Raw genomic sequence first — 12,182 nt, forward strand, 5'->3', positions numbered from 1 at the left:
CACCGAAAAAAGTCATGTGTAGGTTTGTGATCATATGGGCATTGTGGGCTCAGTGGACATTAAGTGGAATCTCCGAAAAATCCCACTCAACATCCACCTCAGCTCTGACCATGTCCACCTCAGTGTATGCAATACCACATAGGATCATGTGAGTTGCAAATGACTTTTCTGGCACTGGAGGACAAAATTCATGCCTACTGTTGATAAATTATCCTACAATACAAAATCTGAAAAACAAAATGTTTAAAAATGATAATTTATCTCACATTAAGGACAAAATTTCCAATTATCCCTAAAATGATTAGAAGAGCAAGTGAGTCAAATGAAAATGAGATGCATCAAATAAAGTGTAAGAAAAAGGTAAATTGCATGCACATCCTGATGCTAATTCAAAGAATGTGAGCTCGATGGTTTTAGGAAGTGGAAAAGAATTAGAAGAACCAAAGGTTGGAGTTTCAAAAGACAATGATGAAGAAGAAATCAAGAAAGAGATAAAGAAAGTTGCTAAAGAGAAACCAAGTAAGGTAACTTCTGAAACACCTATCCATTCTAAAACTTACACTGCACCATTTCCTTACAGGTTAGAGAAACCCAAGAAGAGTGATAAAAACAAGGAGATGATGAAGATGTTTGGAAAAGTGAAGTTGAGTATACCCTTACTGGATGCAATCAAGTAAGTGCCAAAATACACCGAATTCATGAAAGAACTTTGCACAAACAAAGAAAGACAAAGATGAAACAAATGTGTTATTGTTGGCGAAAGCATATATGCTATTTTACAACATAAATTTCCTCTTAAATGTAGTGATTCACGTATGTTCTCAGTTCCTTGTAAGATAAGTAAGTTGGAAATCAAGCAAGCTATGTTAAATTTAGGAGACGCAATTAACATAATGCATAAATATATTTATAGATCTCTGAATATTGGGTCCTTAAATGGAAAAATTAGAATTATTATATAATTAGCCAATAGGACAAATGTTTACCCTAAATGAATGATTAAAGATGTATGTCTTAGTGCAGGTTAACAAATTTATTTTTCTAGCTTTTTTTTTTTTTTTATGTGCTTGACATGCATGATGATAACTCTATAAACCTTTCACAAATTTTACTTGACAAACCATTTATGTGCACCACACAAACTAAAATTGATGTGAAGCAAGATATACTTTCTATATAATTTGATGGTAAGAAATTTCAATTTAATATTTTCAGTGCTATTAAAAACCCTGGACAATCTAACACCTTGTGTGGAGTGAATGTCATTGATGAAACTGCGTAGGAAATATGTTAACTGTTTTGCTTTGTTATCCTCAATTTAGTGCAGAAAAATTGGTGAATTCAAGGCTAAGAGAAGTAGTGCAAGGACTTCAGTCTTCAAAATTCAAGACGACCAAGTTTGAACACACAACATTACCTTTATTGAATCTAAACAAAATTATTGCCTTCTATTTTGCAGGCTCCGAATGTAAAGATGAAGCCACTTTACGATAAGTTTAAACATGATTATCTAGGAAGGAAAAAAAAAAAACTTGCATTTTATCATATCACCTTCTCTCTCTTTGATTCAAAAGAAGCGATTGATTGGAGTGTTATAGGAGCACAAAGAAGCCATTGGAGAATAAAAAACATAAAGGGTATAAGCCATTTCCTTTGTATGCATCAAATTGTGTTGGAGAATAATGCAAAGGAAGTGAGGCAACCTCAGAGATGATTGAATCCTATGATGATTGAAGTCATTAAAAAAGAGATTTTGAAGTTACTAGATGCCGAGATTATCTATACCACTGTGGATAGTCAATGGATAAGTCCAATTCACGTGGTTTCTAAGAAAGTAGAAGTTACAATTAAAGTTGACAATGATGGTAATTTAATTTCTATTTGAAAACAAATTGGATGGTGCCAATGTATCGACTACCATAAACTGAACATCGTAACGAAAAGAGACCATTTTTTATTACCTTTTATTGATTAAATGGTTGAACAATTAGAAGGAAAGTCTCGCTATTGTTTTCTAGATGGATTTTCAGGTGCCAGCACCTAAGGATCGAGAGAAGATGATGTTTGTATGGCCTTTTGACACCTTTTCAAACAAAAGAATGCTATTTGAGTTATGTAATGTTCCAGAAACTTTTCAATAGTGTATGGTAAGTATCTATTCAGAATATGTTGGTCAAATAATTGTGGTGTTTATCGATGATTTTAGTGTGTATGGTGATAGTTTTGATACATATCTTGAGAATTTGACTTTGGTTTTACAAAGATACAATGAAACAAAATTGGTTCTTAGTTGGAAAAAATGTCAATTCATGGTTGAATATGAAATTGTTCTTGATCATTTAGTTTCTTTGAAAAGAATAGAGAAAATTGGTTCTTAATTGGAGAAAATGTTAGTTCATGGTTGAAGATGAAATTGTTCTCGGTCATTTAGCTTCTTTGAAAATAATAAAGGTCGATAAAGTTAAGATAGACATTATTTCTACCTTACCCTACCCCACTTTAGTGAGAGAATTGTGCTCTTTTCTTGGTCATGCAAGATTTTACCATTGATTCATCAAGGATTTTTCTAAGGTGGTGAGTACATTGTTCAAGCTTTTACAAAATATATATTGTTTCAATTATATGAGAGAAGCAAGCTTCTGATCAAATCAAAAAGCTCCTAACTACTACACCTATCATTCAACCATCGAACTGGACACTAACATTTGAGTTAATGTGAGATTCCAGTGACAACCGTAAGAGTAGTACTTAGGCAACGATAATGAAAAAATTCTTATCCAATATACTATGCCTTGAAGATGGGTAATGAAGCCTAAATAAAATTATTCAAAAACCAAAAGAGTATTTCCTTTTATGGTTCTAACATTAGAAAAAGCAAGCCAAGACTCATTCGATAGGTGATACTTTTACAAGAGTTTGGTTTAGAGATCCGTGATAAAAAAAAAAGGTACTAAAAATTGTGTAGCCGCCGACTTGAGCCAATTATCAACCACTCAAGGAGATTTGCACTTGAAAGAATATTTTATAGATAAAAATTTTCTTGTTGTAGTCTTTTTAAGTCCTTGGTACGATCATTTGGTTACTAATCAATTTTCTTTAGGATGGTCAAAGGCAAAAAAAGAGAAACTGAAAAGTGATACCCAGTACTACCTTTGAGACGATCCCTACTTATGGAAATGTTGCACTCACTTCTCTAACTATTCCTACTCTATCACTACTCCCACTCCTTCTAGTCTCCGTTGGCACCTTCAACTTGATCATGCATATTTTCGAAAATCTAGTTTCTCGTTATTAAGGATTTTGTGAATTCTACTAATTTTGAATCATTGTTTGCTTTCACTATTATTTGTAAAAACATTTTGCTTTACCTTTTTCTAGAAAATATGTCGATCACAAGTAAACTATTATTTATGGTCCAATTTTACATTTTGGGTATTTCTTCCGATTCCACTTATAAAAGATCATTATTATTATTTATTTCATATTCATATATATTTACTTATAGTTTACATTAATATAATTTTAAAAACAACATTCAGAGTTACCTAAATTGTACATTAAATAAACTCTAACGATTCGGACTCGGATCTCTTGTTCCACAAAAACCCTTCGCATTGAGAATGGACTTGACTATAAAGATTTTGCCTTGTTGATTTATTTTTTCTTCTCAAAGTATTGAGATTCAATATTAATCATATACCTCACAACAAAATAGTTGGGCTAAGTGTAATCCCTCGTAAAATAATTTCTAAAAGTTCGTCGGAACTTGCCGGAGTCCGAGCCAGTGTCGGATAAATTTTATTTTGGGCTTTTGGTGTAAAAAGGGATGGATTGCGTACAATCCCCTATTGGTATGTTATGTGTGAAACTAGAGGATTTTTTTAGGGTTGTGACCCTATATTTGCTATGTATATTTGTATGACGTATCAAACAAAGTAATAAGGTTGTAAACAGGTTGATCTGGCCTTATCTAAGGCCTAGTGGAGTTTTCTTCAAAATGTGTTATCACAGTTATTTGAATATAAAAGAGAGTCATAAAGGAAATACTAAAAAACTCATATACGTAAGTTATCATTATATGATATGTGCAATTTCATTTAATCTATCTTTTCCAAATTATCTTGTGATATTGACATGTGATTCTTGGTATATATCTTATTAATTTACCTATGATTCATTGTTAATCATCTTTCTACATTTTTTTTTTTTTTTTTGTAGGTGATGGTGATTTCTTTATTCCTAAATGATGTTTTTCACGTCACATGATCCATTTGGGGGATAATAGAACTATATCATCTAATAGGATATTTTTTAATCTATTAATAATGTTTTAAGAATTAAGGCGTTTGAACTAATTTCATACTTGTACTTTTGACTCGAACTTTATTATTTATATGATAAGCAGGTGCACATTATCTTTTAAGTTTTTATTTAATTGCTTGTGTTGGATATTTTAGCCTTAGCGCTACAACGTAAGGCTCATTGGTTAATGAATGAGCCTTCCACTATGGCGTGGCGATGATACTCTAGTTTGAGCCTACCGGGGTGTAACACTACGTGTAAATACCATCAATTTCTAGATATTGTTTGTGCATTTCTTGTATTTCTTTTTTTTGTTTTTTTTATTATTATTTTTTGTCCAGGTAGGTTTTGAGATGATATTGCCCTTACTTTCATTTAGACTATACATTTTCTTTCATCATATGTCGCCATAATGTTAAGCCATTTTCAACATCTAATTGATCAACCACCTAATTATAGTCTACTTATACATTTGATTGTGTCAGTTTTGTTCTTCTTCCTCTACATTAATACTCTAAGATGGAACCCATGTTCGATTGTATTTCCTTCTTAGTTATGGGATAAATTATAGAAGTTATATATTTGGAACCCAATATTCAAATAATTACATATTTTTTTGTCAAGTTATACTTTGGGAGTCATGTTTTCCTCTTTGTCAAAATTTCATATCTTTTTTATTCCTGATTCACCATCATTTCTATCGTCTGTCTTCCTCTATTCTTTATTTCCAACTATATTGTTTTGGCTGCCTCTTACAATCCCATATCTATCGCTAGATTTTATTCTTGTTGAGACTTACAATCCTCCTTAGACCTCGTCACGTGATGCAAACCCAATTATATGTCTAGATCTATTTTAACACATCAATTGCATTATGTAAGTAATCCTCTTGCTTATCTGCATGGTTATCACTAGTTTATGCCATACTATTACTTCATTAGCCTAGGTCATTTTATAAAGCATTACTAATGACAAACTATGTCTAAAGAGTTGTAAGCTTTGCAAAAGACTTATATGTGGGGCATAGTTGATCTGTTTTGAGGTAAAACACCTATTGGCAACAAATGCATTTTTAGGATAAAAACTAACTTGGATGGGTCTGTTGACAATTACAAGGCTCATTTAGTTGTGAAGGCTACTCACAGGAATATGAATTATAAGGACACCTTTTCTCATGTTACGTGTCTTACCTTTTTTCATTACTTAATTGCAATTATGATTGTTTGTAAGTGATCCTTATTATAGCTGGATGTTGAAAATACCTTCCTCTAAAGTGATCTTTCTAACAACATTTATATGGCCTTCAAGTTATTCACATTCTTCTAAAGTCTCTAGGTTGTGGCATGCCCTATATGTGTCACATGCTTAGTTTGCTAAGTTTAACTCATTTCTTCTTCAGTTTGATTTCATTTCAATTTCAAATGATTATGCTTTGTTTATTCGTTATAGTTCTTACAGAATCATTATGTTAATTCTCTATATTGGTGATATAATTTTGATTGGGGATGATCAATATTGTATATTTGACTTACAAGATTATATCCAACAATATTTTGATATGAATAGTCTTGATCATATTTAGTATTTTTTGGGCCTTTAGATTTTTGACAATTATAATAGATATTATATATCTTAGACCAAATATGCTTTTGAAACTTTTATCTCGTATTGGCCTTACTGACTGCAAGATAAATATAACGTCCCTTAACGCTAAATATGACGTCCCTTAACGCTAGATGTCACCTTCCACCGATGAATGAGACTCATCATGAAAATATTTTATTCTATTGTCAGCTTGTCAAAAAGTTTATTTATTTGATAGTCAATCATCCTAACATTGCCTACGTTGTCCACCTTGTTAGTTTGTTCATGACATTTCTTTGCACCACTCACTACTTCGTATTTCTATCTATTCTCCTAGGTTACTCTGATGTTGGTTGTGCAGAAGATCTTGAGAATCGTTGCTCCACCACTGTTTTTTTTTTTTTTTTTTTGTAATTCTCTTGTCTCTCGGCATAGTAAGAAGAAAACAATTGCCTCTCACTCGAGCACTGAATCAAAATATTGTGTACTCGGTGATGCTACTTTTGAACTCTTGTAGCTTTTGTTATAATAGTTTTTTTTAGTGCACCAAACACATCGATGTCACATTGTTTATCATCATGTTGCTTATGAAAATTTTATATTGTGTTTTGTTGTCTTTGACCATCAACCTGCATATGTCATCACTAAATTCCATCACCATGATTGCTTTCAGCCTCTACCGCACAAACTCAAGTTCGTCTTTACAACATTGCCCACTTGAGTTTGATGAGGTGTTTGAAATATATTATTTAGATTATTATTTAACATAATCTATTTTATATTATGCTTATAAATCAACTTTGATTTGATTATTGATAAATATAAAATTTTATAAATTCTAACATTTTGTTTTTTTATATTTGAACATTAATTTAGGAGAAAGTGCAAAAAATACTCTCTATGTAAGTCTCATTATTATTTTCGGATATGTTTTTGCATGTTCTCAATAAAGAACAATATGTCTCTCGGATGTCTTAAAATTGTACTTTGGGTGCCGAAAAAGACACATGCACCTCACGTGAGCGAACGTGGCTTCGCTGGCACTTGTGTGGAACTTGTCGGGGCCGATATGGTAGGTGACGTAGCCTCACCTCTGGCTGGTGATGTGGAGGCAAGGACACATCACCTGCCACATCGGCCCCAACAAGTTCCATGCAAGCGTCGGCGAGGTGACATCCGCTCACGTGAGACGCACGTGTCTTGTGTGGTGCCGGAGAATAATTCTAAAGTCCCGAAGAGACTTATTGTCCTTTTATTAAAAAAATGCAAAAGAAAGTATTCGAAAATTATAATAAGACTTACATATAAGATATTGTTTTGCAATTTCCTCTTTATTTAGATATGATGTTCTCAAAAATATCATGATGATTCCATGGGTTTGCTCACCTAGTTGATACGATTTCCATAATATCAATAAAAAAAAAAAAAATTATAATTCAATACAAAATATTAATTTTTATATATATTTAATAAAAAAACAACACAAAATAAAGCCGTTGGTTGAAATCAAATCCTGACAAAATATGACGTCAGAACTCAGTGTCCTACCTGTCGACGTTAATCATCCCCTGCAGCATGTTATCTTCTTCACTGTCTTCACCGGCGACGAGCCGAAGCACAGCGTCGAGTTAGGGGTAGGGGTAGGGGTAGGGCTTCTGCTGCTTTTCTTCAGGAACACGGAAATGAAGAACTTGCCGCCGCCCCCGCGCTGCTTTTTCTGGGAGACTGTCGCCGGCCGGAAGGACGGCGGCGGAGTGAGCGGCGGGAGTGCGTCGTCGCTGAATGACTGCTTGGGCGTACCCGGCTGAGACTCCCAAAAGAAGGGCACGGCGCCGACGGTGCCGCCATAGTACAACACCCGGAACGACGCCTCCCCGCCGCCGCCGCCGCCGGAGTTGCACGGCCGCCGTTCCCTGGACAGCAGCCTCGCAAAAGCCTTGTTGCCGTCCTCGTGCCCACAATTATTATTATTATTATTATTATCTACCACTACTACTCCTACCTTCGCCGCCATTAATTATTGATTATGCATATATATATATATATACTTACTTTGTTAACACCATCGCCAATGTTTGTGTGTGTATATATATATATATATACACACGCGTGTGTTCGGGCGCCCTAGCTAATTAAGTGAATGCAGGTAGTTAATGTATGAATAATGTAGAATAATATAGGTGTTTGTTTGTTGGTTTGGATTTTAAAGAATTTGAACAGAATTGGAATAGCAGTACATGGTATAATATAAATAGACATTGACGTGATATATTTAATATAAAATTAATTTTTAGTACAATAAAAAAAATAAAAAATAGATATTTGATTTAATTTTTGTTGGAAGAAAATTTTGGATAAATAGATGATTTTTGGCAAAATCCTATAAACAAACACACCTTGTAGTGTATATATATCGAATCAAAGTTAATCTTATTATATAAAGCAACTTTTAGTTATATTTAGTTTAATATATAGTAATGTTGTAAAATATGGTGGATTATATTATTTTGAATACAACAGTTAAATTATATATATATATATATTTTCTCTCTCAGTTTAAATTATTTTTTTACCATTTTTGTTGGTCTCACTTTAAAGTATTTTTTTTCTATTTTAGTAAAAGTAATCGTATACTAATGCCAAAATACCCTTAATTTTTACTTAAATTAAAAAGATACTATTACACATATAATTATTTTATACGTAAAATGAAAAGGCAAAAATATCAAAAATTTTTACATATTTTCACTGACTAATAAAATACTATTATTTTTTAATATATTATAAAATTTCAAAGAACTCTTTTGGAGTGAGACGGAGAGAGTATGGAGTGAGACGGAGAGAGTATTATATATGATACTTAATAATTATTATAATAGTTATAGGGTGTATTCTTTTTTTTATTTGATTTCAAATTTTTATGCAATAATTATAATTTTTAAAAAAAAATTATTTTTAAAAAAATATATATTCAAATTATTAATTAAAAATCAAATTAAAAAATAAGAAAAAAAAAAACACATCCTATATTATTGACTATATACAGTAGTCATTTATTTCAATCTCTATGGATATGTTTACCTAAGAAATTTTTTTGATATATCTTTTCATTAATATTAAATATAATATAATATGTTCATATTCACACAATATATATTATATTCTATTAAAAAAAGTAAACAATTAATACAAAAAACTATCTTTTATATATATATATATTATAGTTCTTCCGTCCAGCCAGATGACTTATTTTTCTTTTTAATACATTTCACAAAAAATAACCCCTTTTTATTTTTGGTAACTATATCAATTTTAATCATACTTAACAAATATAAATCAATTTAATTAAACTTCTAACACGTTACCCGTAGGATCCACTCAAAACCCCTTTATTTCTATCTCTCTCCTCAATTAACATAATTTTTTTATCTATATTTAAAATTCCTCATTTTTTTATAAAACTAATTTATGGTAATGATTTTTTTTATTTATTTGTATTATATAAAATTTTATTATCTACAAAATGATATCCATGTTGCATATATTTTTTTCGAGATATAATCTTAAATTTTTTTAAAATACCAATAATATTATTCATATAAAAAATAATAAACTAATATCATAACTTATTAATTTACACTATCTAAAAAACTGTGTCCTAATAAAAGGGTTCATCCCTCGTGGGACGGAGGGAGTATATATATAATATGATGCCTAACAAGAAAAATATACTCCCTTCGTCCCATTGGAAGGGTGACATTTGTTTTTTGCACGTAGATTTTTTAATATTAGTATTATATTGGATTGTAGTAAAAAGACAAAAATACCCCTATTAGTACGGTGTAATATAAAAGTAATGACATTTGTATAATATAATATAAGTTGAAAGGGTATTTATTATGTTAGGTAGGTAGTACAATTACTAAATTAGAAAATTGTAATCTTATTTTGGGATGGACGAAAATAGAAAATGATAACCTTACAATGGGACGGAGAGAGTATAAAGTTACAAATTTTAAACAAACACTATACAAATTTTCAAACTAATCAATAATAATAATAATAATAATAATAATAATAATAACAACGCTATTTAATGCACTTGTTTACATAATCCAAAACATCTACATAAATGAATGGTGTAGTAATATCTAGCAGCACTTGTAAGTATTTGAAAACAAACAAGCTAACTCAAAATCATTGATCATTCAGCTTTACATAGGCCTAATATAATTAATTATCAACAAATATCATATAATGCACACCAAAATTTATTATCTCCTCTTACATATAATTTCGAAATGCAAAGAAAAAGTACTTCCTTCATAAATATAATTGATGTCGATATTAATTTTTAATCCCTTTAATTGTCGTGCATTTTCTATTCACAAAACAAAATCAATACATTTTGTTGCATCGAAATCGACCACACAATTACTCGTGAGATTTTGAATAATAAAATTTTGAATTGAAATAGTTCCTTGATATGATATAAATATGTATTGATGTAATATTTTGGATGTAAAAATAAATTTTAGTGTAATAAATAAAAAATAAAAAATTGAAGGTTTGATTTGATGTTTTTGAAAAAAAAATAAAAATAGAATAATAAAATCATGAGTAAAATCTGACGAGTAAACAGAGCCTTTGTTTTTCTTGAAAATTTGAGTGGAAGGCGTACAAGAGGTATTGGGCCAGCCGGATGAATTTAAAAAATTGGATTCTTGAGCTAATTCAATAGAGTTTTCGGGACTAATTCGAATGCGATCTTTTTAATGGATCGAACTGACGAAAAATAAAATAAATTAAGAACAATTTCAAATTTTATAATTTAAAGAGGAATTGAAGAAATAACATAAATAAAGTACTTGAATCTGAAAGAAAATGCAATAAAATTGAAGGAAAAACAAACGAAAAAAAAATACATGATGAAAATGATTTAGAAATTGGAATCGCTCTTTTCCACTCATACCCCTTGCTTCCTCCTTATTTGGAATTTTAACTAATTCTTCGTTAATTAGCTTAATTGCTAATGTTGAGAATTTTGGCCGTTTGATGCCTAATCCAACGAATCTTTCGGAAATAAAAATTAGTTGGTCCACTCTGTAGCCCGACCTACCGGTCCAATTCTTTTTATCTCCAACCCATTTTCCCTTAAACCTAAGCCCGATATCTTAGCCCATTAGTTAGTGTAGTGATATTTTGAGAAGGAGTTTTGGGCAGTTTCTGATAAGTGAGATAGACAACCGATTTGAGAGGAGAGGGAGAGAAGAGAAGCCGAGAGGGATTCGAGTGTGATTCCGGTGAGTTTTTCCGGTTAGAATAAACCCTATCCGATAAGCCAATTCGGTGGATGCCGAGGTTTGGAGTGACAAACCGACCTCCAACCTTGAGGTGTGATTACCTCGGGCCATTTTGCACCATGGGGCTGAGCCAAAATCCCCGTCCCTTCGCCGGTGAAAGATTGAGAAAGACCGATGAAGAATCGACAAGATCGGTGGAAGGTTGGAAGGAAGCGGAGGAGATTGATCCGTCGCTGTTTGCCAGAGAATCCAGAGGCTGCGCCATTTTCAGCCGGTTGGAGCTGCTGGCTGCTGATAGCCGAAGTCCGCAGGGAGGGGATTGCCGGAGAAGATGAAGCTAGGTCGTCGTCATTGTCGTGAACCGGTGGAAGAAGCCGATTTCGTCTTCTCAGCTGGAATTCTCAGACCGAACATGGGAGTTATTGTTACTCAATTCAGTTATCAAATTCTAGGCTAAATTCGACCATGTTTGCTTAATTGAGTATAGTGGCTGTTTGTTTGTAGTTTAATCTCGTTTTCCCAATTTACTTTTAGCCTTTGATTTTGTCAATTTTAATTTTGTATTGGTATTAGTTTTATTTGAATCTGCTTCCGTTAATATTTTGTATTTTGTATACAAGATTTGCTCGAATAATAAATTCATAACAACTAGCCTACGTAACTTACTCATTAACTCAATAATCAGCCCCTAACTATTTTCTTCTATCCAAAGTCACCATTTTCTCTTTGGGCACATTTATGCAAGTCCAAACTACCATCTAACTCTACTTGATTTTTTTTTTGTTTCCCCGCATTCCCTTCAAATCATTCCACAAAAAAAATTTAATTTTTACTTTTTAGTCATATCCAACAATGCTCTCCAAAAATATAATGCAATTCTTATCTTAGTTAAAATTGCATCAAATTTAATTTTTGTTAGTTTTGCTTTTCGGAGACTCATCTTGTCTTGAACCAGAAGGCCTATGGTGGAAAATATTGACCTTAAAGTTTTCT

The 12,182-nt window shown here is 31.8% G+C and overlaps 1 protein-coding gene across 1 annotated transcript; it reads right to left on the reverse strand.

Moving 5' to 3' along the window:
- Positions 1-7,384: 7,384 nt before the first annotated feature.
- LOC127256072 (uncharacterized) lies at positions 7,385-7,900 on the reverse strand. Its single transcript, XM_051281903.1, has one exon. The coding sequence runs from the start codon at positions 7,898-7,900 to the stop codon at positions 7,448-7,450; it is 453 nt and encodes a 150-aa protein (XP_051137860.1). The 3' UTR covers positions 7,385-7,447.
- Positions 7,901-12,182: the final 4,282 nt, after the last annotated feature.

This window comes from Andrographis paniculata, unplaced genomic scaffold (assembly GCF_009805555.1).
Source record: "Andrographis paniculata isolate CXL003 unplaced genomic scaffold, ASM980555v1 Contig55END, whole genome shotgun sequence".
In the NCBI taxonomy this organism is placed as follows: Eukaryota; Viridiplantae; Streptophyta; class Magnoliopsida; order Lamiales; family Acanthaceae; genus Andrographis; species Andrographis paniculata.